This window comes from Neophocaena asiaeorientalis, unplaced genomic scaffold (assembly GCF_003031525.2).
Source record: "Neophocaena asiaeorientalis asiaeorientalis breed wild unplaced genomic scaffold, Neophocaena_asiaeorientalis_V1.1 scaffold102, whole genome shotgun sequence".
Classification (NCBI taxonomy): domain Eukaryota; kingdom Metazoa; phylum Chordata; class Mammalia; order Artiodactyla; family Phocoenidae; genus Neophocaena; species Neophocaena asiaeorientalis.
In genome coordinates, this window is record NW_020175078.1 from 4,477,524 (window position 1) to 4,504,319 (window position 26,796).

Below are 26,796 nucleotides of genomic sequence, written 5' to 3' on the forward strand. Positions count from 1 at the left end.
GGGGTGGGAGGGAGGTCCAAGAGGGAGGGGATATAGGTATACATATAGCTGATTCACTTCATTGTACAGCAGAAACTAACACAACATTGTAAAGCAATTTTACTCCAATTTAAAAAAAAAAAAAGAATAGCCAAAAATTGAGTACTTATTTTGGACTAGACATGGTATCATTCACTTATCATATTTAAAACTCACTATTTCATTTAGAACTGACAATTATCTTATGATTACCTCAATATGCAGGACAAACATTTGATAAAATACAATACCTGATCATGAAAAAAACTCTCAGAAACTAGGAATAGGAGAAAATTTCCTTCATATGATAAATGATACCTACACCAGATACACTCAAAGATTATCACATGCTTTCCTTCTGAGACTGGGAACAAGAGGAGGATGTCCACTGTTCAACACTGTACCTGAGGTCCTAGCCAGTACAATAGGAAATGAAGAAGAATTAAAAAATGTACAGGCCAGAAAATCAAAATTCAAATTGTCTATTAACAGATAACATGACTGTGTGTATAGAAAGCTCCAAATATACTAGAAACAGTAAGTGAATGTAATAAGATTGTTAGATTCAAGGTCAATATACAATAATAAACTATTTCTACATATCAGGGAAAATGTTTTTAAATGAAATTTAAAAATACCATTTAAAATATGTGAAAAATTACAAATATTATATTTTGACATAAATTTAATAAAAGATATGCAAAACCTCTACATTAAAAACTAAAAAACACTGATAAGGGAAAGTAAAAGGAACATCAATAAAATGAAAGACATTTCATGGTCACAAGACTCAATACTGTTAAGATATCAATTCTCTCCAATGCAATGCAATGTTAATTCTAAATCTAATTTGATACAATATGAATTAAAATCCCAGCAGGATTATTTTATGTGTGGAAACTGACAAACAGTTTCCCAAATTTACATAAAAAGGAAAAGAAGAGTCAAGATAATCTTAAAGAACAAAGTTAGAAGATTTAAACTACAAGATAGAAAGATTTTTATAAAACTATAGTAATAAGGACAGTACATTACTGGCACAAGGATAAACAAAGAGACTAACAGAATAAATAGTCCAGAAAGAGACCAACACACATATAATCACTTGATTTACAACGAAGATGTCACTGCCACTCCATGGGAAAAGGCAGGTCTTCTGAATAATGGTGCTGGAACACAACTGTACACCCTTACAGAAAAAAGAGAATCTTAATCTCTTCCACACACCAAACACAGTCAATTTGAGGTGGATCACAAACATAAATGTGATAGGTAAAACCATAAAGCTTCCAGAAGAAAACACAAGAGAATATCTCCAGGACCTTGGGGTAGTTAATTTCTTAACAGGAGACAAAAGCAGTATCCACATAAGAAAAATAGTGGTAGATCAGACCTTATTAAAAATACCTATTCAACAAAAGGCATCATTAAGAAAGTGAATAGGCGAGCCACCAACTAGGAGAAATTATTTGTTATAGATAGACAGACAGACAGATACAGATATATACACTTCAGAACTCAGAATATATGAAGAATTCCTACAAAGCAATAGGGAAAAAGACGACTAATTTTGAAAAAATAGGTAAAGGTCTTGAACAGGCACTTGACCAAGAAAATATCCAAGTGGGCAATAGATATATGAATATGTGTTCAGTGTCATTATTCATCAGGGAAATGTGAAAACATGAGATACTACTACATACCCCTCAGAAAGGCAAAAATTAAAATGACTGAAATTATCAAGTGTACAGAGAAGAGTTAACATAGCAGGCCTTAGACTATTATCCTCAGAAAGGCCTGTTTGCAAAGTTGGCCCTCGGCTGGCTTCTGGGAACCTGGATCCTGGCAGAGTCCCACCATCCTCCAAACTGATAAAAATGGTTCACTATGTGTAAACTCTTTGTGCAAACAATATGGTTTATGCTGAATACCTGCTTTCCTTCTGGGAGTCTGGAATTTTGGCACATGCTAGGCAGAGGGTGCTTTGTGACCAGGCCCCAGTAAAAAAAAAAACCCTGAGCACTGAGCCTCTGACAAGTTTCCCTGGTAGATAACATTTCACATGTGGTCACAATCAGTTGTGGAGTTAAGTGCATCTTGTGTGACTGTACTGCGAGGAGACTCTTGGAAGCTTGTGCTTGATATCCTCTGAACTTTGTCCCATGTGCCATTTCCTTTCACTGATTTTGCTTTGTGTCCCTTTGCTCTATTAAGTTACAGCTGTGAGCATGACTATATACTGAGTCCTGTGAGTCCTCCAAGAAAATCACCAAACCTGGGAGTGGTGTTGGGACCCCTGACACACCAAATGTAAGAGATTATGTGGAATAAACCACAATTATTATGCATTGTTGGAGGGAATGTAAATTAGTTCAACCACTTTGGGAGACTGTTTAGCAATATCTACTAAAACTCAAACATATTGCTACCACATGGCCCAACAATTCTACTCTTAAGAATATATCCAAAAGAAAATGAGTATGTTCACCAAAAGACACATAAGAATTTTCATTTGTTTATAATAGCTCAAACTGTAAACAACTCAAATTGCATCAGCAGGTGAATGGGTAAGCAATAAGAATTGAGTGGCACATTCATATAACAGAATACTATAAAGTAATACAATATGCATAAATACTGATTCATATAATGACATAGATGAATCTCACAGACGGTTGTTAAATAAAAAAGCACAACACAAGAGTACATAATTCCATTCATATACAAAAGAGCAAGCAAAGTATGATTACATTTATGATATCCAAAAATTGACAAAACTAACCTATGCTGATATAAGTTAGAAAAAAGAATTACCTGGAGGGGAGTACTCAATACATCTGTCTATTTAAATTTTAAAAGATTAAATTAAAAATTCAGTTCCTTAGTTGCACTAGCCACACTTCAAGCACTCATACAGATAAGGCTATAGTACTAGAGAACACAGAAAATATACATGTCCATCTTCACAGAAAGTTCTACTGATTATTGCTGTTCTAGGATATTGAGAATTTTCTATATCTTGATATGGGTGGTAGTTACATGAGTTTTTATTTTTATATTTTTTATTTTTCTGAGTTAATTTTTTTATTGAGATATAATTGACATATAACATTCTATTAGTTTTACATGGGTTTTTAAATATGAAAAAACTCACCAAGCTGTACACTTAAGATCTGTGCACTTTATTTAGTTATAATTAACTCAATAGATAAGTAAACGAATGTTTTAAAAATAACTAGGAGAAAACATACACAATGTATATAACAGAGGATTTATATCTAATATATGAAGGACTCATATAAATCAATAAGAATAGGACAGCAACCTAAAAGAAAAATGGAATGCAATTCACAGGAAAGGATGGCATAAACATATTAAAAGATACTTAGGTTCATCAAAAATCAGGGAATTACAATCTAGAACACTGAGGTACCACTTTTGCCCATCGTATTGGCAAAAATTTGTTTGACTGGTAATGTCAATTAAAAAAAATTAAATTAAATATGAATACAAGTAACGTGAGTGCAAGAACCTTACTATATAGTTTGCTACTAAAATTCTAAGGCCTAAGACAGTGGTTGGCATATATTAGACACTCAATACATATTTATGGAGGAAGAAAGTGTAAAAGGAAAGTTGGGGAGAGAATGTTATTCCCTTACTCCTGTATTCATCAATGACAGGGTATAAAATAGGTGCAGCCCTTTTGAAGAGGAATTTTATAGCTTATATATCTGTTTTTCTAGAAATTCCATTTCTCATTTCTTCCTTAGAGAAACACTCATATGTGAACACATAATATATGAAAAACTACAAGAATCTACTACATTACTGTAGCACTGTAATAGCAATAAGCTGCAAAAAACATTGTGCATGAAGAGGGTAATGGTTCAATAAGCTTATCACTCTTCCATGCCGTGGAATATTACATAGCAGCTAAAGAGATGAAGTAGATCTACATGTAATGACATGAAGAGATCTTCAAGACACATTAGGTTAAAAAACTACACACCAATGCACACATTTTTAAAAATCCACAAAACTATGTATCATATGCATACACATACATACATCAAAGCATAGAAACAGGTGTAAGAAATTATAACCCAAACCAATAATAGTGGTTACTTCTACAGATAATAATTGGAATTAAGGGGTGGTGGCTTTTACTTTTTCTAGGTTGAGTTTTTCACAATAAAATGTATTCACTTATTACCTATGCAAAAAAACCCAACAAAAACTATTGCTCTTCCTTAGGTTTTGAGTTGTTGCTATTCTACTTCCTAATGGTATAAAATGGATTCAAACTGCATATTAGAACAGATAAAAACTAATTATATAATTAAAGAACTTTTACTTTTGTTCTTCCAATATTTTTGGATTTTGTTTTTTTAAACATCTGAGTACCCACCACTAAGTTTAAGATGAACTAATAGATCACCTTATACATGATGAGCTACGATCTACTGAAACTTCAAAACATTTCTCAGTTGTACAAATAGTAGACCTAAAAGCCCCAAAAGTCAAATTTATAGATCTCTGAACATAGAACTGTTTAAAGAATTGCCTCTACCCAAAGCAATTATTTCTTACTAGGATGAAGTTACATAACCAACAAAAAATAAAACTTAAAGAACCAGTCCATGTCCTACCTGGGTCACTGGAATATATAGAGGTTCTCCATTATGTAGCAGATTAAGTTTCCCATGCTGATGGAGTCGTCCTTCTGGCTTTAAACTTGCCATCTCCTTAGGTCCTCCTTTCTTGCCACTCTCTTGTCCATTTCCCTTAAGTTCTTCAGTATCACTTAGGCATTCAAAAAATTCTTCCTCGCTGTCACTCCAAGAATCCCATGATTTTCCCACCTCTCCCTTTTCCTTATCCGTATCTTTTAGATTGTCTGGCCCCAGCTGGTCTCCAGATTTTCCAGCATCCCCTGAATATGTATTAGTTACATTATCTGAAGGACTTGTCTTTCTTCCCTCATCACGTGCCTTCTTTCGTTCAATACAACAATTTAACATCTGAAAAAACATTCATATTTGAAATGTTAGGCAGTTAGTCAGACAAGCAGGTTCCTGCCCCATTCTGGACAGGGTCATCCTTCTCTCACCAACCTGGACACCAGTGATCAGAACATGCCCAGAGATCCTCCCTTTTGTGGTCAAGGACTGCTAAGTTTCCAGCCTTATTACAACCAACCTAGATAAAACCCACCAGCATAGGTTGGCGCAGGAGCACCAAGGCTCATTTTGCCGTATTTGTAATAAATGCGCACTACAGTTTTCCCCACACGCCCATAGGTTTCACTTGGGTGCTTATGCGTTAAGCGCCTGCACACAAGGAGAAAAGTTACGTAACCTAAAGCTGTCAATCAACTTGTCAGTCAAATGACACACGAAGGGACTTTCCGCCTGAAAACCAACCCTAGCCCCACTGCAGGATGGCTTCTGGTTTCCAGACAGCCCGCTCTCATCCTTTCTCAGGAGTGTACTTCCGCTTTGCTTAATAAAACTTCTGCTGCTTAAAACTGCTCTATGTCTCTCGACTGAAGTTTTTCCTCGGGGAGGACAAGGACTGAGGAAATAGCCGTTCCGTCAGTGACAGTTACAGTAAAATAAAAATCTATCCACTACTTGAATATTTTATTTTCATTCTCCACCCTTTCCCTGGACCTTGTTGTGAATGACAATGACTTAAGTAACCTACAGCACCACAATGAGAATAGCCTATAATCCATTATCACATTTAATATCAGAATACGCTCCGATTGAACCAAGACCACATTTATATACTGTCACTGGGAAATCTTTACCTGTAGTTTCTGATGCAGTAAACAACATCTTAGATCTGGGGGTCCACTTGCTAATCTATCAAATAAAGTAATGGGAAAAACAGCTTAGTAAAATTGCTTCAGATATTCATATTTTTATACTTTTTTTATATTTTAGCCACATTGATAAATCAAAACTAGGTTTCTATAGATAAGGCGACTGAGATGGACCAAATAAAATTAAAAGATCAAAATTTATTTTATCCCCCTAGTCCATAATTCACCAACACTAACAGCAAACTAGTGATAGCTCTCAAGCTAACAGAAACTTGAAAAAAATTTTAAAGCCTAGAAATTCACCCTAGGAAGTAGCTAGCATGTAGTATTTCATGCCTTACAAAAGAGATTATATTATATATTCATTTCTCAATCATGGTGGATTCTCAATATAAAATCCATTGATCTCCACCTCTCTTTTGCTAAAGGGAGCCTGGACTGCCCCTAGGCTAGATCACTAGGTTCCCAGTAATCAGCCAAGAGAGAATCCAGCTAAGCAGAGGCTGGCAAATGACCCAAGAGTAAACATTTTTGGATCAAATACCACTTTATATTACTTATATCATGACTCTCCTCCCTTAGTTTGAGTAGCACAGGTAAATGGGCAGTAACCTATGCAGTAAAAACATATATGCTAACTAAACTCTTTAAATGAAATGTCAGTATAAATTATACCCAAAAATTACAGGTAATGTCTAATACCTGAACTTATGAACTTTAAAGATGTTTTTTTCCCTCCAACTATAAAAATGTATGTTCATGACAGAAGATTTAGAACACAAATGTATACACAAATGTATAAAGAGCAAAATAAAAACATAATTCACACCTGGGAAAACTACTGTTAACATCTGGTTGTATTTCTTTCCAATTATTTTTCTATACATATTTCTATATACATTCTATATATTTTCAGTATTCTCTATCAGCATAATCGAAAGCATAGTTGAAAGCACTCTGTATACATAACACTATATTCTACTTTACTACAAATATCGTGACCACTTTCTATGTTATTAGAGATTCTTGGGAAAAAAACTTTCCATTATAGAGACATATCATGATTTATTTAACCATTCTTTAATGTTTGATATTTAGGTTAACTTTTTTTTTTCCTATTATAAATTTGCTGCAGTGAATACCTCTGAACAGAAATCGTGTCCTAAGTTTCTTACCACTTTCTTAGGGCAGATTTCCTAGAAGAGGAGAATTAATGGGTCAAAAGTCAAATTTTGCGAACAAACAAAAATCCTATCTCTAAAGCTGGAAACTGAAATTATTACCCTGGAATCAGAAAGTTGTTCTCCCATCTGAAACGCATTTCAAGAACAAACTCCTGCCAGAGATGTGCCACTCCTTTCAGTCCTCCATGGTAGAAATTGATCATACAAAGACACAAAGCCAATTTGTATGTTAAACTATCAGATGGTGCAGATTTGAACTGATTGTAGAGATTCTAAATTTAACAAAACAGAAACAAAGCAAAACTTGTTAACAACATATTTACATGTATAATCAAAAACTGTGTAGGTAGAGATTTTAATACTGAAATTAATCTATCCTACCAAACCTGCTTTTATCAAATGTCTAATACATTATTGCCTAAATTGTTCTTAGGCAGCTCCATGTTTTCAAGATCTCTATAAGTATCAAAAAGTGAAGCTATAGTTTAGTGAGCCTAAAGTTATAGCCTTCAATTTCTTCTGTGGAATCTTTAAGATATATTCCAAATTTCATGTGTTGTTATAAAAATCTTTTAATTACAAATGAGTACCCACTTGTCAAAATCAAAAACATAAAATCAGAACTGTATAAACTGAAAATGTAAAGCCTACTTTTCCTCCTCAGTTGATGAAATCACTTCCCCAAAATAACTATTGTTAACAATTTGATATATCTGCACACCTGTCACTTAAACTCTCATTTTTCAATTTATCAAAGACTTGAAAGAGGAAACCATGAAAATTCTACTTCATTTTACATGTCACTTCATTAAAGAATTTTCCACTCTCTGTCCAGTTTTGAAATGCAAAGAAGAATCTGCTGCAAAATTTGATGATTTATGAAAAGTGTAAAATGAAGGCAATCCTATAACCATGCACAATATATTTGTTATTTTTTCACTGTTTCCAGAAAAGTTCTCCTACCCAAAATATATATCTATGCCAATATTCTATAGTAGGGCATTGTCTGAATGAAGGCCATGATATCATCTTCACTCAAGTTTTACTAAGGTGATTTTTAAAATAAAAAGATCCCTGTTTCAAAACAGAGAAAGCTTTATAGTGAGTGCTAGAAAATTTTCACGTTTTCCTCATCCAAGTCTTTGATAAATTGAGAAAAGAAAGCTTAAATGACAGATGTAGAGCTATAAAACTATTTACAGTAGTCATTGTTGTGAACTAGATTTCATGACTGTTGCTAGAAATATAGCAAAACCCCTAGAAATTCAATGCATTTAAAATATTTTAGGGCTCCCCTGGTGGTACAGTGGTTAAGAATCCGCCTGCCAATACAGGGGACAGAGGTTCAAGCCCTAGTCCAGGAAGATCCCATGTGCTGCAGAGCAACTACGCCCATGAGCCATAGCTACTGGGCCTGCGCTCTAGAGACCGTGAGCCACAACTACTGAGCCCACGTGCCACAACTACTGAAGCCCACACACCTAGAGCCTGTGCTCTGCAACAAGACAAGCCATCCCAATGAGAAGCCCGCACACTGCAACGAAAAGCAGTCCCCGCTCGCCACAACTAGAGAAAGGCTGCACGCAGCAGCGAAGACCCAATGCAGCCAAAAATAAATAAAACAAATTTTTAAAATTTTTTAATAAATAAAATATTTTAATATTAATTAACTTACATATTCTTCACTCTCTAATGGAGGATTACTGTTGTCTGTTGAAGAAGTCCCATCTAACAGTTTCTCAGAAGCAGCATCAGGGAATAAGAACTTAGGAGGGAGGAAGAAAGAAAATAATCACATCTTCAACAAAATTTCTCATTTTGTTGACTTTTGTAACTCATATAAACACTGACTTTTTAATGGTTTTGTTTTTAAAATGATGAGAATGCTCTTACTGTACTGCCCAGTTAGTTCTACAATATCTCAAACATTTTCTATTTTTCTTCAAAAATACACTGTTTCAGTGACTAGTCAATTTTAAAATCAGATTTTTCTTGAATGTGTAACCACCTGGTTCTGTGAATTGTTTAGTTTACAGAATGTAAAACCAGAATCTCTTCACTATGATTTCAGGCTCATCCAATGTCATTAAATTTTTTTTAACGTTGTTATTAAAAAGACAAAATTATAAAAGAAAATTTTAAAACACCCAAACATTCATGAGGCTCTGTAGAGAAGAATCATCCATGGGTTTTTATATATGAAATGCTACAAGTATGATATTAAAGACCTGTAATTTTATCTTACGAGATACCCATAGAAAGTGGGAAGCAGACTAAACCTGTAATGACTCATGTATCCTTTCCACATGATTTCTGTTAACATGTGTGAGGGAGTGTGTGTGTGTGTATGTGTGTCTGTGTGTGAGAGAGGGTGTGGAGAAGTGGTAAAAAGCTATATAATTGGAATAAAATCTCTAAGGATACATTCTCAAGAAGGGGCCTTCTCTACAGAAATTTACTTTCAATCCTTTTATCACTATTCCTCCCAAGTGCTTTGTGGTACTGCTGATTTGTAATTCCTTTTACTATGCATACTTTGCCACATATTACAGAACATGCTAAACAGACTTTTTTAAATGAGAGGAACTACCAAGTGCCAACCTCCACTACTAAGCACATTTACAAACAGTATCCTATTCTCCTACCACTACGTGAGCTACGTATCAGTGCCCACATCTTACAAATATACAAACTAAAAATGTGGCTAAAAGTCTTGCTCAGGTAAACAGCAGGGATAAGATTAACATCAAGTTTTCAAGTCCTATATTCTTTTCATTGCACTACTCTTGAAGGTTTTTCCCAAGAACGTCTCAGTGCACAAATTGCCAGAAGTACGATTATAACTACAATTATAGTAAGAGCAGCTATCACCTAGCAAAGGCCTATTTTATGCAGTGTAACAGAAGGTCCTTTAGTACTCACAACAATCTCCCAGGTTTTCATTAGACTCATTTCAAATGAAGAAAGTGAAGTTAAATGGCTTGTTCAAAGTCATACCATAAGTCAGGATTAAACCCTGTGTATGGCTCCTAGGCCAGGCCTGTTCCACCACCCTATACCTAGGGGACACCCTAGCCCCTTCTAGTACTCGCTATGAAGTTTTCTCTGGACTGTTGTGAAAGAAAGTTTTCGAGAACACCATTCTGATCATGTCAACCTTCTGCTTAAAATGGCATTAAACTGTTAAGATGAAGCCCAGTGCTTCAACATGGCAGGTTACCTCCTACTCTCCTTGTCCCTGGCCACCCTCTGGGAAGTACCCTGCCATACACCAAACTGTCCAACATGCTCTCTCAGGCTTCTGCTATTCCTCTGCTTCTAAACCTTCTGTCCCTCTTTATGAAGCTTTCCCTGATCCCCACTGCTCCGACAGAGACAGATGCACCCTCTGCCGTGTTCTCACAGCCCCTTTGCCAGAATTCTCACATGTAACATGGTACTGTAACTACTATTTACTTTCCTTCTTCCCACTACACTAGTGGGAACTCATCGTGGAGACGATGTTTTACTCATTTTATATTCCCAATCCAGTGCCTGCCACATAGATGGGACTGAATAGATAATGAATAAATGAGTGTGCATATAGACATATAAAAACATTACATTTAGTTTACCAAGAGAATTGTATTGAGGACATCATTATTCAGTGGTGATTCTTCTACACCTCTCTGTTTTTGTATTTTCTTCTTTGCAGTGTGTACCATATTTGAAACTGATAATTTATGAATTGGAACCGGTGCAGGCTCTGTCAACTTTGACAAAGCATGAGTTATATCAGCAGCTTCTATAAAAAGAATAGAAATGAATACATATTATATCACCAACCTTGGCAGGTTAAAGTGATGAATAAACTGATGACTGTACAGAATATTTTAAGTCACTCTTTTCATTAGTGACTTTTTACTAATACACATGTTTAGCTTTATATAGATGCATGATTGACAAAGTTGTAACATAATTTCTGCCCAGGGAACTTCAAAATTAACCTCTTTTCAAAATATCTTACATTTTTGGTGGAAAGAACTTATTAATCACACAATGTTTTAACTCAGGGTATATATAGCCTGGAGAAAATGGTAGCTGCCTAGTTCATCAAAACTTGCTTCCCCAACATAACTCAAATTAGAAAAATAGATGAAAAGTTGCTGGAACATTTGAAAATAACTTTTAAAAAAAGAGAAAGGTGTCACCTCTTCCTTCTTCCTCAAATGTGGATCGTCCGAGAATCTCATCAGTTGACTCCTTTCGACGGCAAATTTTAAAAAACTCAGTGACAAAATCACCTACATAGAAAAAAATGTTACTCATTTTTGAAACGTAACTGAAAGAAATCAGTCCTATAAATAAAAGTACGTCTTTTCACAAAAGCTATTAGCTAAGATATGATAGAAAAAGAACCATTCAGTTTTTCTACCCAATCCAAAAAGTAATCCTATTTAAAAGGTAGTCTTGCTTTCTCTCCATAGCCCAGGATAGTAAAACAGTTTTTCCTTAGAATTACTTCTAGAATGAAAGGAAAAAATAACTGAACCTGATATATTAAGCAGTTACTATTTGCCTGAATAAGACAAATAGTATCTATTCTCATTAAGTTGTACAAGTAACAAGAATATTACTATATATATGTAGTGGTCTTCTTTCCCTAGCTGCCACCCTACTAGAATTCTGAATCCACTAGAAAAATAAAAATAAATTCTAAAGACATGTTTCTACAGGATTAAAAAATCATGTAGGATGAAGTTATTTCAGCTTCAACTGCATGTTAATGATATGCTTGTGTCATTATAAGAAAGGGGGAAAAGGTGTGATATCTTCTAAAGAACTTCTATGAGATATGTTTGCAAAGAAATTAAATCTTAACAAGAACCATCAGTACTAAAATTATTAGACAATACAATATACTAATTATATCCAAGTTTGAGAATTCACCAACTAGTTCTGAATAAACCTGGAACATTTTCTGGAGCTCTTCAGACAAGTAGGAAAATCCTATAATCTAGTCATATAAACTATATGACTATAGCTTATTGTAGTATATGACTACATAATCCCATAATCTAGTCATATAAACATAAAGTTAAAGAGACAGGGTGAGATTAAGGGGCAGAAGCTTAAAATGAGAAGAATACTTCTAATTCTAAGGTCCTCTGTAATTATCACAAAAGTCAGCGGCTGAGGAATAATAAGGAACTAGGAAGAAATTTAGTGACTAAATTTAATAATTTAGTAAATCAATGATTAAACAAGAGAAACCATTTATTGAATACTCATTATAGATAGGCACTGCGTTAAATGTGATATACATACACACATGATCTTATTTGATCCTCTTACTAACACTCTGAACTATGTACTATTGTTACCTCTATCTGACTGACACTGGAAGAGATTGTGAAACTTGCTCAAACTGGTGGATCTAGGATTTCAAACAAGGTCTATCCAACTCAAACTCTTGATATAAACCCTCTACTATCTCCCTATACCCCAAGACAAATTCACTGATGGCAGGAATTTTACCTTATCTTTGTATTCACTATTATATAGTTAGCACAGATGGCAGTGCTAATAAGCATTTAATAAACAGCACATGATGAATGATAAAGAGCCCAAGAAAAAAATGCTTTAGAGAAATGCCCTAATATTGTCATCAGTAGCTCCTCAGTTGAACGGTAATTTATCAGGTTAAATGAAATAAAGGTGGCATGGATGAACACAGAAATGGAGGAAATAATTTTCATGTGTACTAAATATAACAGAAGAAGACTGGAAAGAGGAGATAGGTTCAGAAGATTTCATGAAAGAGGTATTATCTACAAAAATGGGAAGGGAAAGATAATTCTAGACATGGGATATAATAATAGGATCTGAATACCAATGGATAGCTTTTAAAGTCTTTCTATTTATGTTATTCCACTGACTTCTTCAGATATCCCTATGATGTGTACAAGATTATTAACACCACTTTTCCTCTATCAGAAAAAAGATTTGGGGCTTCCCTGGTGGCTCAGTGGTTGAGAGTCCGCCTGCCAATGCAGGGGACGTGGGTTTGTGCCCCGGTCTGGGAAGATCCCACATGCCATGGAGTGGCTGGGCCCGTGGAGCCATGGCCACTGAGCCTGCGCATCCGGAGCCTGTGCTCCGCAGTGGGAGAGGCCACAACGGTAAGAGGCCCGCGTACTGCAAAAAAAAAAACCCAAATGACAAGAAAGCAAGTCTGCTAGTACTATTCAAGAGTAACTAGAAGGATTCACTGCTGTTGACAAAGATTTATTTTTAATGGAGTTAACCGAGGAGGTCACAATGTAAAAAAATAAAAATAAAAAATACTTTTTGGATAGGTGAAATAAAGAATACATTCAGTGTTCCTGATCTGGAGGAGAGACAGATTTGTGTTATTTCAGGAAAGGAACATAAATATCTTACCTAGCAAACACTGAGGATTATCAGCTTTTCGAACTCTAACAGACCAATGGGGAGCCTGAATAGGATCCAAATCACTAAAAGGCAAAACAATAAACACAAGATCCTATTTACGGCAATCTGCAAGACTCATACATTTACCAAAATGCAGTCTAATAAAAACATTATATAGAAGGACAAGCAATCCATTTTGCCTCCCTTAAACTTACTGTTATTCATATGCAGACCATTTAGATAAGTTAAAAAAAATAAAACCATAAGACATCAAAGTTCATAGACAAAAAAAGTACAAAAGGAAAAAACAAAAACAAAACAAACTAATCAAAAAACATAAGAATGATCTTGACAGGCAACATACAATGATAATCTAATGAGAATTCCATTTTAGGAATAAAGAAAATGAAATGAGAAACAAGCAAGAATCCATAATAATTTTAATCTGCTTTTTGTTACATTATTTATTAATAAAAAAAGAAACTATAAACATTTCCACAAGATCAAAAGTGCCCCATTTTCTCAGTTAAACAGATTATGGTGCATTCACTTAATGGAATACAATGCAGCAATTTAAAAACTGACAACACAGATCTACATTTATTAAATGAATAAAGGTATTAAATGAATGAAGCAAATTAATATATAAATTTATACCTTAAAAAGATATACCCCCAAAATGCTAACTGGTTATTTTTTAAGTAATGGAATTGTAGGTAGTCTTTACTTTCTTTTTTTTTTTTTTTTTTTTTTTTTTTTGGGGGTATCTCAACCACTGCGCCACCAGGGAAGCCCTACTTTCTTCTTTTAATTTATTCATCTAAATCATCTGATTTTAAAAGTTCATGTTACTTTTACTGTCAGAAAATACAACACATTTATTTTAATTACTAAAAAAAAAGTCTTCTATTTCTCACTGTTCTGCATCAACCATGAGACTGTACTAAAATTATGTTCCTCCTTCTCCATGTTCTTCCAGGATAGCGCTCGCTGTAATTTTCAATTTTTTCCTGTGCAATTTTGTATTGCCCAGGAGTATATGACATGGATGTTCTGTTATTTGACATTTAATGATGAAATATTATTCCCACATATTTTGATAACCATCATCTCTTCAAAGTCCTTTATCAAATGCTTCTTACCAGCTAAGAAAAGTTCAACAGAATTATGCATTGAATCCCAAACTGCTTAAAAACACCTTTGCTAAAACCAAGTAAGATTCAGATTGCTCATTTTCCCAGAACTAAGGACCCTATCTCCAAAGTCCACAGCTTAAAACACATCTATAATACATATCAATCAGTCTAAAAAGTGATCTTTAAAAACAGAAAAATAACAACCAACTGTATCAGAAACTGATACAAAGAAAAATTGCTAACCACTTGGCAGTTAATTTATTCTACTGAAGTTTGTGAACCTCTATGTACTACTCTCTTAACATACTTACGAATAAACATCATTATCCACAATGATACCTTCAGTCAGGTGAGGCCATGTAGTTGCTAAGTGGAGTTCACTAAAATAAACAAAACGTAGAATATATCCATAAGCTTTAATACTGTATATATACATCCTGACTCAACAATTCTACTTCTAGAATTGTATCTTCAGTAAATAACCAGAGATGTACATATATGTTAAAAGTGGTCATTATTATAATACAATAAAACTGTAAACACCCAGTTTAGCAAACGGTAGCACATTCATATAAAGTTAATGTCTGCAAGAAAAAACTATGCTATACATAATAGCCAAAAGTATAAGTAAACCAAATGTCTATCAGCTGATGAATGGATAAATAAAATGTGGTAGTATTACATACCATGGCATATTATACAGTCACAAAAAGCAATGATGTACAGACTCATGCTAAATGTGGATGAACCTCTAAAACATGCTAAGAAGCCAGACACAAAAGGTCATATATGGTATAACCCTATCTATATGAAATGTCCAGAATAGTCAAATCCATACAGGCAAAAAGTAGATTAATATTTGTCTAGAGCTAGAGGGCCTAAGTAGCCTAGGAGGGGATGACAGTTAAGAGGTGAAGGGTTTCTTTTGGGGGTAATGAAAGTGTTCCAGAATTAGATACTGATGATGGCTGTACAACTCTGTAAACACTAAAAACACTAAATTGTATACTTTAAAATTGTGAATTTTATGGTACATAAATTATATCTCAATTTTGAAAACACCATGATACAGATCAGGGATTGGCATACTTTTTCTACAAAGGACCAGAAAGTAAGTATTTGGGGCTTTTTATGGGCCATGTAGTTTCTGTTATATTCTTGTTTTTTTTCTTTTAAAACCCTTAAAAATATAAAAAGCATTTTTAGCTCATTACCTATACAAAAACAGGCTATTGGCCAGATTTGGTCCACCAGTCATAGTTTGCTGACCTCTTATTATAGATGAATATTAAATTTCAGAAACTTTTCATGTGAAATTATAAAATCAAAAACAAGCCACAAAAAATGTACAAGATGACAAACATTTATAAAATGTACAAAAATACTGTGCAGAAAAGAGTTATCATAGCAGGCCTGATACTTAGAAAGGCCTACTTGCAAGGTTGGCCCCTGGCTTGACATCTGGAAACTTGAATTTCAGGAGGATTCCTACCTTTCCCTGATAAGAATGGCTCACTCTGCCTAAATTACCTGTGCAAACAATACAGTTTATGCAAACATCTGGTTTCCTTCTGGTACATGCTAGGCAGAGGGTGCCTACATGACCAGTCTCTGATTAAAAACCCCAAGTGTTGAGCCTCTAATGAGCTTCCCTGGTACACAGCCTTTCATACATGTCACAGTTCATTGCTGGGAGGATTAAACGTGTCCTGTGTGACTACACTGGGAGAGGAAGCTTGTCCTTGGTTTTCTCTGGACCTCACCCTATGTGCCTTTTCCCTCTGCCATTTTTTGCATTGTATCCTTTTGCTGTAATAAATCATAGGCATGAGCACAACTATGGTTGCGTCCTGTGAGTCTTCCTAGCAAATCAACCTAAGGGTGGTGTTGGGGGCCCTTGTTGCATATATATACATAAACATGTACATATATATACCTACTTCATGCATATGAAAAATACTGGAAGCACATATAACAAGCTGTTGTCAGTGATCACCTATGACTAGGGGGGTTATGAATTTACTGATTGTTTTTTTCCTGTCTAGAGTCTGAACTCACTTCTTATGTTTGTAGAATACAGAAGCCAAAAGGGCCAATTATTTCACTTCTCTGATATTTGGTGATGCTCGACTAACTAGCAACTCCTGTCTGAGACACTGAATCTACAAGTACAGTTAGGAATTCACTGTGAGAGCTGGGCCAGCACTACACAACAATGCAGTGTAACCTTGGTTATGAACCAGACAACTAGTCACCATTGGCTCAAGCCTATTTTCTGAGCCCAGTTCTACAATGGACCCAATTAAACTTCTGAGTTTGAGTTACCAAATACGTTTCCAATAAACTGATTATTTGCTTGAATTAGAGTTGACGAGTACCATTTGCAACTAAACAATCTGACCTGACTACTAAACATATGATTTTTGCCTTTTTTAACGTTATCTAAATTTTTTCCACTGAACGTGAATTTATTACTTTAAATAAAACTAATTTTTAATGTAAAAAAAATGACCACAAACAGTATGTGATATCAGAGGACATGAATAGTTAGAGGTTTAAAACTATACACTCCTGAATATTTTTAGGTATGAACTGCAGATTCAGTTCCTAAGTTTTTATGACTATGGCCTCTCCTCTCCCTCTAACTACAGAACAATTTCTTTGACAAGGAGAGAAGACACCGGAAAAAGCCTCTTCATTTCCTCTTCCACTACCAAAGATGCCTTTTCAAAAGCACAGTGCCCACAACATTTGCTAATCACTGTTTGATTTAAATGGTCTGCCAATGTACACCATCTTATCCTCAACTTATTTCTGTGTTCTTCTTCAATCACTTGTTCCTTTGCTGACTGACTTCACATCATGATATAAATTTGGAAGAAATATTTAATCATTAAACCTTCAGATTTCTACCAGGTCAATTTATTTCTCTCCCCCTAAAATATTCCCTAAGTGAAATTCAAATAAATGAACCAGTTGGAGGGCCACAAATATATCTGTAATCCACCTTACACCCTTTCTCCCTTGCTCACTACATTCTAGCCATGATAGCCACCTTCTATTTTCTTCAGTAAACTCGCCAAGCTCTTTCCTGCATCAAGGCACTTTGCACATGCTGTTCCTTCCACCTGGAATGGTCATTCTCTCACTCTTTGCCCGGCTAAATCCTCCCCTAATTGACACTCAGAATAAATTTCACTTCCTTTGAGAAGACTTTACTGATGGCATATCAATCTAAACTAGTTCCTCACTTTACTGTCATTACATCCTGTACTTTTCCTTCAAATTATCCCACAACTTGTAATTGTATGTTTATTTAGGTGATTAGTTCGTCTACTTCCTTTAAGTAGACTGTAAATGCCAAGAAGGCAGAAACTGTCTGTTTTATTTACTTAGGTATCTTCCTTACTTAGTATAGTGCCAGGCACATATAATAAATATCAATTTTAAAAGATACTCACTTTATTGTCTCCCTTAAATGATTTTTAAGTTAAAAGTATTATTATTTCTACCTTTATGTGAGAGTATTAAAGATATATGTATACATGTGAATATATTTTTTAAATAACCAAATAGTTTAACAAATGAGACAGTTTTTATATCTGCACCATTTATATTTTCCAAATATTTTGCTATCAGTGACCAAATTTTTCAACCCCTGCATTTTCTTGTGAAACAGTTTTTTTTTAAGTTCAGTAATTCTTCTAGAAAAGCAACTGGGTAACCTATAAGGTCACACTTGTGTCTCTTACTTATGTCTTAATTTCTGTATTTTGAAGCAGTGGCCAGGAAAAATGAAAACAACTGTTAATTCTGGGTCATGGACATATGAAAGTTTGTTATATAAAATATTGTCTGGGGACTTCCCTGGTGGCCCAGTGGTTGGGAGTCTGCCTGCCAATGCAGGGGACATGGGTTCGAGCCCTGGTCCGGGAGGATCCCACATGCTGCGGAGCAACTAAGCCCGTGTGCCACAACTACTGAGCCTGTGCTCTAGAGCCTGAGCCACTACTGAGCCCACGTGCCAAAAAAAAAAAAAAATGTCTTTCTGACACCCCAAATTCTAAAATATTGTCTGTGCTTTTCAATATTTAAAATATTTCCCCCAAAGTACACCAAGAACCACTTCTATATGGAATAATCAATAAATTATATTCTGTACATTTTATGTATTACTTTAAACCCTCTTTTACTTCTTAAGTTACAGAGAAAAACACAAAGATGGACAGATTGTTGCATGTAGGTCTCTATTTCCAGTACTACATTCATTCCAGGAGGCTGCAGTATTATAAAACACAGTAAAATCAACATCAATATAATTTAAAAAGTAAAAGTCCCATAATTCAAATGATATAATGAAATTCGCACCTAATAGGATCTTCACAGGCACCAAATGGTAACTTGCCAAATTCCAGGCCTCCCACTTCTCCTCCTACAAGGGCATCTATATCTAAACAAGAAAAAAAAAAATTTTCCATAAGTTAGCCAAAAATGGAGAAATAAGAATTTAAATCTAGGTAGGTCAGCCCTTTGAGAAATTAAAGTTTTAATAGTGTCTACATTAAGATACATATAGCAAGTTAGAGAACAGTCAGATATTAAAGACTTCCTCCAAGAATGTTATAGTAAAAGGACACATTTAATTCCTATTTGTAAAGTGCTGTATTCAAGCTATGCATTCTAAATTATACTCTTCGGAAATAGTCCTTAAATATCACTCAAGAGAATATTATTCCTGTAAATTTCTTTTCATTTTCTCAGAATGTGATTAATAGCATCTAAAAGATTAGCTGAGTATTAAAAAATTTAATCATCAACCTACATTCATCAGTTTTGCTGTCAATAATTTCTGAATAGCCCAAATTAGTCATCATTAATAAAACCTTATATCAGCTGACAGTACACAGAAATATCTGAAGTTCAGAAAAGAATTTCCATTCCATTATGAATGGTATCTGAGATTAGAGGAGAATTTAGAGGGTGTATTACCCCTTAGCTCCATCCCTCCTGAAGAAGTAATAAACACTTCTAAAAGACTTCATAAAGATTTCCCTTTGAAATAATAGATGGTTGTTTTTAATTATGCACACTACACTAAGAATTTCTAAAATTAAAGTCTACTGTTGAGTTATGAACACTCCCAGATTTGCTAAAATTATGTTTGACAATTATCTACACCCTAAATTATTAAAATTAGTTATTAAATATGGCTCAATTACTTGATTCAGTAAATTTTCTCAAGTCAATTCATTCCATTTTTCCAACTAAAGAATGCTTACAATAAAGATCACAATGACTAGCTTTACTATAAGATGTGAATTAAGAGTTCAAAATTTACAATAAGCACTTTTTTTTTTTTTTGCCACGCCACACTGCATGCAGGATCTTAGTTCCCTGACCAGGTATTGAACCCATGCCCCCACTGCAGTGGAAGCATGGAGTCTTAACCACTGGACCGCCAGGGATGTCCTAAGCACATTTTTTAAACCAGTAAGCTAAAAATTATTAATAGACTATAACTGTACAAAACTTTTACTCAAATTAAGAGTTGAAAAGCTACACTGTAGAATGAAAGAATGATGGGACTTGGAGTTTGACCAGGATTTAAATGTGAACTTTATCACCTGGTGACCATGTGGCCTTGGGCCAGTTACTTTTGTTCTCTAAGAAAGATAATAATACTTGTCTCATAGGTAAATGGGAATTACCTGAAACAGTATATAAAATGCCAGGTACAGTGTCTGGCCCATATTACATGTTCAGTCCCTTCCCCTTAAAAGAGAAAATATTAAAAATTTATATGGTTTTCAATCCACTGAGAAAGAAGGTTAATATTTTGATGCCCATTTTAAAAAACTAGCAATAGAACATTAACAAAGGCGTACTGTTGTCTGGAAACTAAAATTACCAAAACAAACATTTGAGTCTTCTAATATAAATCTCAGCTTAGCTTTTATTTCCCTCTGCTGTAGTTTAGATGGAGTTCTTTTACTGCACATTACTTTCAAATTATTCAGTGCTATATAAAATAAAACAGTAGTAGTATATATAACCACCAAAAGCTAAATGTACTACATTAATTTTAGTAACATCCCAAGATAATTTACTATTTTCAATCTCATAAACAAACCAACCATTTTGGAACAAAAATAAAAAGTAAAGAATATTATTTTATTATAATTTATTTCTCTTTGAGGAAGGTAGAATGGAAAATGTTTTCAGGCTAGTAAAATCCTTGTAATTATTTTATAAGTTTATATTAAATTTCTTATTAGATAGACTTGGATATAATTGCACTTTTTGTGAGAGAAACATCCAGGAACCTAAACCTCACTTAATTAAGCTAAATGTCCACCAGGCTGAGCTTTTCTAGAACTTAGATAATGTCTGTTCATATCTGTGTCCTGGCAGAGCCGGCCTAATATAGGCTATTAATTAATGACTGTTAATGAATCAGTATATCAATGGTTAAGTAGGTAAAATGATTTTAATCACAGTTTTATAAAAATGCAAGTTAAAGTAAAATATTCTACAGCTCTTCCCAGCATAAGTGTATATGTATATACACCTTTTTCTCTTTTCTGCTTTCCTTATTTAGCCCTCTTCTTCAAACTCTACTCTCTATAAGGTTCTGTGCGTGTCTGTTCGCAGCCTATGAGGGTGGCTTCTCTTATTATATGCTGAAAGCAGACATTTTACTCATTACGTACTAATTTGCAGCACATGATGTTCCACGGCAAGGGAATGCTTTATAAATAATATTAGCTTTCAAAAACAGATTGTCAGGGCTTCCCCGGTGGCGCAGTGGTTGAGAGTCCGCCTGCCGATGCAGGGTACACGGGTTCATGCCCTGGTCCGGGAAAATCCCACATGCCGCAGGGCGGCTAGGCCCGTGAGCCATGGCCGCTGATCCTGCATGTACGGAGCCTGTGCTCCGCAACGGGAGAGGCCACAACAGTGAGAGGCCCGCGTACCACCAAAAAAAAAAAAAAAGACTGTCAAGTATAGAATAATTCTGTCTCTAGAACAACCTACACAGCTTTTTTTAAGAGAAAAAATATGATAAAGGCAATGAAATCAGCAATATTACATTTAAAATGAGTTACAAATATTTGAAACACATTGTTAAATAGTTTTAATTTCTGAATATATTTTCTCTCCATTTATATTCAGTAAGTTAAATATAGTTCTAAATTATCTCACCTGGAGGCTGCTGAGGCCAAAAATACTGCTGCCAATCCTGAAGTACATAGGTAAACCGTATAGCAATACTAACTGGAGGCAATGGAGTTAAAGTACATCCCTAGGAAATAAATGCAAAGACAATACCATGTAAATGTTAGTACCCTTGTAAATACCAGAACCAAATTTCAAGCTATTGGAATGGATAAATTACTACCTTCATGAAATGTGGATTTTCAGATTACAGTGTTAGATATGGCACGCACATTCTAGCCATGAAAAATGTATGATATTCTAGCCATTAAAAAGGAAAACAAAATCACTAAGTTATTAGAGCCAAAGGTGTAGAATTTAGGAAATCATTTTCATGGGAGAAATTCTCACAGCTTAAAAGCTCAAGAGATGAATTAATGCCAGAGAGCAAATTACATTAAAATAAAGCTGTTTAAACTACTACCAGGAAAAGAGATATTAAATTTTATTATGTAAAGCGCTCTTTCAAAATATCTTATACAATTTTAATTATACAAACTTCTTACTATTCTCTTCAGCCATGTTGAATGTGGAAAAAAATGTGACTCATTTTTTAAATAAGGTAAAACTATTATATAAAGTGTAACACTAGGTTTGAGTCTTTTCTTTCTTTTAAATGAAAATAAACTCAAATTAAAGCCAGTCTTAAATATTTAACCAGAATTTTAGACTGTGACAAATGGCCACTCATGTAGTTTATATTAATGAATCAGAAAATTTAGATCTTTACATTCATTAAAAATCATAAAAATTAATAATATCATCCAAACATCCCACAATCTCAGCTTCCGTTAATAATGGTTAACCTATATTAATGTGAAATAGGACCTAAATATGCATAGGAATGACCTAGTAAGCTTGTGAAAATGTAGATTCAATAGTATTCTGCATATCTACCCAGTTTCCAGGTGTTGCTGATATTGCTGGTCAGGAGGAATAAAGAGACATTTAGCTCAGCAGCAGCATCTATAAATGTCATTAGTAACTTTAACTGAATACAAACTCAATCTCAAGTCACAAAATAAGGTAGCTGCCAAAAAAAAAAGCTAATTCAGTTTTGGGCTGCTGTGTCCTAGACAAGCAAGGTAAGATTCTGGCCGGTCAGGAATATTTATTTTTTACTCAGGTCTAGATATCAAATGAGAGTTCACCTGTAATTGGCTGTAAATGATCTAGAAACCATAACAAGATCACTTTGACACATAACCTCCGCTCCAGTCACATAGCAATGTAGACAAATACAGAAAGAGATGACCAAAAAGAAATGTCTAGGACCAAACATGACATAAATATCTTTGTGGGCCTTAGAAAAGGTACAGAAAATCCAAAGTGTTAAATGGGGCTCAAAGCATATGCTTGCTGAGTTCCACATGCAGACGAAGGCAGTGAGAGCCAGGATTACAGTCTGCATTAAATGGAACCAAAAGTACTCCGCCCAGAATGAGGGTACTGTAAGACTCTCGGCTTAAGGCAGACGCTGGGGCAGGGCACTCCTGCTTCGTGCAGTGGCTTTGTTGGAAGGTATGGGGCTAGGGAAAGTTGTGTGAGCGGGGGACAAACCCACTCTCATGACTCAAGCAAGCAATCCAATGAGTCCAAGACTCAATGTGCAATACCCCAATATCAATATGGAGCAAAAAGCTCCAAACACCATTTTAAGACCAGTGTCTGAAATATTCTGCAGGTAAGGAGCAACCACAAAATTACAAAACCACTAGAGAGGATGGGAGAGAAAGTTAAAAACTGTAAATAAAGCCTTCATTCAAAATGAGCCTGCAAACAAAATTTCCCCAGAACATGAAGAAATGTAGTTCTAAAAAAGACAAATATCCAAAACAACAATCAGAATATAAAACTATGAAATATAAGGAACATCTGATAGAATGAAGAATGTCTAAACTGAAAAAGGAAAGACCAGGGTATGAGAGAGTTTTCAAATACTTAGAGGATTATATGGCAAAAGAGGATTTAAACTTAAATTTTATGTGGTTCCAAGGACAACCACCCTCTGCTGCCACCCTGCCAATGAAGCCTTTTCTAATAATTAGATCCATGTGAAAATGAAATAAACTGCCAGTGGAGGGTGAGTGCTTGGAACACTTCTAGTAGATTTAAAGAGTAATATTTATAAAGATAGCTTTATAAAGAAAGTATAAGAGAGCCACATATTGGGTAGCTTTAACTATGTAAAACAACTAAAGTACCCAAACCAGGTCTCAATTATCTTAAGTTCAACTCTATCAAATCAACTTTGAGAAATGTTTCATATTTAGACAAGAGGCTTGTGAAAGTTCTGACAGATGATGTGATAAACTGATTAGGAACACTTTTTTTTTTAAGTACAATTAGTAAATAGTCATAATGAAAGTCAGGCTCCACAGATCAACGTGGTCCCCAGTTTCAGTAAAGAAAAATTGAGTAACATGAAAGAGTGACATAAAAGATCCATGAAAATAACATTCACTAATGTTTTTTAAGAAGAGGAATAAAGCATTAATATTTGCATCTGACTAGAATTTGATCTAAAATAATTAAATATAATTGAAGACTTCTGGTGAGAACAAAGTAAAACTAATGGGGTAGAAATAACGCATACTTGACTTTTTCAAAAATTTCTCAAAGCAACACGTGTAGAATTAAGCAGTACTTAAAGCATTTCAGAGTCCAGAAAGGTTCTGAAAAAAAGTTACATACAGACATGGAACTTTCTAAAAGATATGCTTCTATGCTTTTTTTAATAGAGATAATCACGAGAAACAGCTAACAATAGTTATTTTGAGGAAAGGGACTAAGGGTATAGAGAAGTTTATACTTAAATTTCTTAACCCAGTATATGCAGACTTTTTAAAAAATATCAAACGGATTTATCTGGGTGGTGATAATCCTACCACCCTGCTATTTGTGGCCTCAAAATTGAAAACATAATTTTTATGAAATTAAATTCTAATCCTAAATATCTTTCTACAAACAATGTATGTTAAAAAAGACATTTCAGCGTTTTTTCTCACATTTTTTTCCTTTTCAAAATTTGCAAACCTTCAGAAAGGTTGCAAAGCTAGCGTAATGAATACCGGTATGACTTTCACCAAGCTCACCAATTAACATTTTGATACACGCACATACTATCATATATTTACATAAATAATTTTTTTGGCTGAACCTCTGAAAGTTGTAGGCATCATGGCAATTCACCCCTAAATACTTAGCATGTAATTCCTATGAACAAGGGTTATCACACTCAAGAAGTTTAATATTGATACTATTTTCTAACATATAGTCCATATTAAAATTGCCCCAACTGTCCCAATTGTGTCCTCTGTGGCTATTTTGTTTTGATCAAGGATCATGCATGTTATGTTACTTCAGTCTCCTTTAGGCCAAACAGCTCCCAGCCTTTGTTTTGCCTAGCATGATACTGACATTTTTAAAGAGTCTGGGCTTTACTTTGTAAAATATGACTCATTTTAGAAATATGTGATTGTTTCCTCATGTTTCGATTTATGTTAAACATTTTTAGCAGGAATGCAACACAGATGATATATCCTATTCAATGTACCATACCAGGAGATATCTAATATCAGTTTGTTAATCAAGTTTGATCACTTTTAGTGTAATGGGTGTCAACTTAATCACTCAACGGAACTACTTCTCTAAGTGGAGAATCCCTTCCACCACTTACTTACCTTGTTTTGCTCTCTTTTCTAGAGGTATTCACAAATAGCTCCTCAATTTAGACCCTAATTCTTCCCCCAGAGTAGCACAGGCAAATCATCCATATCTCTGTGATAGTGTTTTTAAAGAACACCAAAGATATACTGAGCACATCCAATTCAGCCCTGCTGCTCTCAGTCATAGAATATAAGCCTGATTAATCTTAAACATCAAATTAAATAGACCCTTGGGGGAAAAAAAGCAATTCAGAACCCAAAGAGTTCACATCTCAGTTATTCATAGTCAGAGCCCTGAACAAGCAACTATGCTGAAGCTCACTCATGTGGTGAGGTTGGCAACATTACTCATTAGAGGAAAAGGAGTATAAAGAGTTAATAACGTAGGGGATAAATGTTAACAAACTGAACAAACAAAATCAGAGCATTAGTACACTAAAAATCTAATTGGACTCTTTGTTGAAACATACACAGTAATTTATGTAGTCAATTACATCTTTCTTCTAAGTAATTACATTTCAACATTAGAAATATTTCTATGTAATCGATAAAATTACCAAATTACTGCTTTTATAAGACTGAAAATATCAATGCCAACTCACAATCTTTGATTTGAAGATATCCAGCAGACCTGATAAATGAGTGTACTGATTTGGCACTTTTCGAAGATGAACCATTTCAAAATCAGTTCGGACACCAGGACCCTGACATTCTCCCACATACATTCTTCGCCATTTCTGATGAATTTGCACGAAGAGTGGCACCTGGCTATAGGGCACAATTAAAAAGGAATAGACTGTAAGTTCACTAAACACTGAATAACTCCTAAATCTCAAGTTTTTCCACTATTACGTTATTTTAATCTCAACTATTTAAAAGCACTAAACAAGGAATACTCCACAGACTTATATTTAAAACAAAAACACTCTTAGTTCCTTTTCTCCTTACACTAATAAACTGAAGAAATTATCACTTAGTGGCACTTTGTAGTCAGAAAACTATTTTCAAATGGCTGAAAGTCATAAAAAAGCAGAATAAAAATTTTCTTGAATAAAAGTGATCCTATCATATGAGGCTTTCCAAGATCATAATAAAACTTGATTCACAGGTATTAAGCAATATAAATTAAACCCACACTAGTGGTGAATTATTTTGTACTTTATCATTTGAAGACATAGTTCTCCTCCTTATTCAAAGACTTCCATAACCGCAAATTAGCCTACTCACTAAAATCTATTTGTAATCTCAAAATCAATACTCGTAGCACTTTCAAAGCATTTGAAGACGTGTGCAGAGAAACAAAAAATTTGAGTTACCTGAATGCATGTTCC

At 34.5% G+C, this 26,796-nt stretch overlaps 1 protein-coding gene across 2 annotated transcripts in view; it reads right to left on the reverse strand.

Annotated features, from left to right (window-relative positions):
- RAB3GAP1 (RAB3 GTPase activating protein catalytic subunit 1) overlaps nucleotides 1-26,796 on the reverse strand; it is a 119,220-nt gene that overhangs the window by 28,524 nt on the left and 63,900 nt on the right. For both annotated transcript variants that reach the window (XM_024764103.1, XM_024764104.1), the window contains 11 exons: nucleotides 26,068-26,233; nucleotides 21,786-21,885; nucleotides 18,951-19,032; nucleotides 14,894-14,962; nucleotides 13,456-13,529; nucleotides 11,223-11,315; nucleotides 10,647-10,816; nucleotides 8,708-8,797; nucleotides 7,132-7,304; nucleotides 5,834-5,888; nucleotides 4,671-5,042 (listed from right to left, as the gene is read on the reverse strand). In XM_024764103.1, the coding sequence (XP_024619871.1) occupies nucleotides 4,671-5,042; nucleotides 5,834-5,888; nucleotides 7,132-7,304; nucleotides 8,708-8,797; nucleotides 10,647-10,816; nucleotides 11,223-11,315; nucleotides 13,456-13,529; nucleotides 14,894-14,962; nucleotides 18,951-19,032; nucleotides 21,786-21,885; nucleotides 26,068-26,233 (1,444 nt within the window). The remainder of the gene's footprint in view (nucleotides 1-4,670; nucleotides 5,043-5,833; nucleotides 5,889-7,131; nucleotides 7,305-8,707; nucleotides 8,798-10,646; nucleotides 10,817-11,222; nucleotides 11,316-13,455; nucleotides 13,530-14,893; nucleotides 14,963-18,950; nucleotides 19,033-21,785; nucleotides 21,886-26,067; nucleotides 26,234-26,796) is intronic.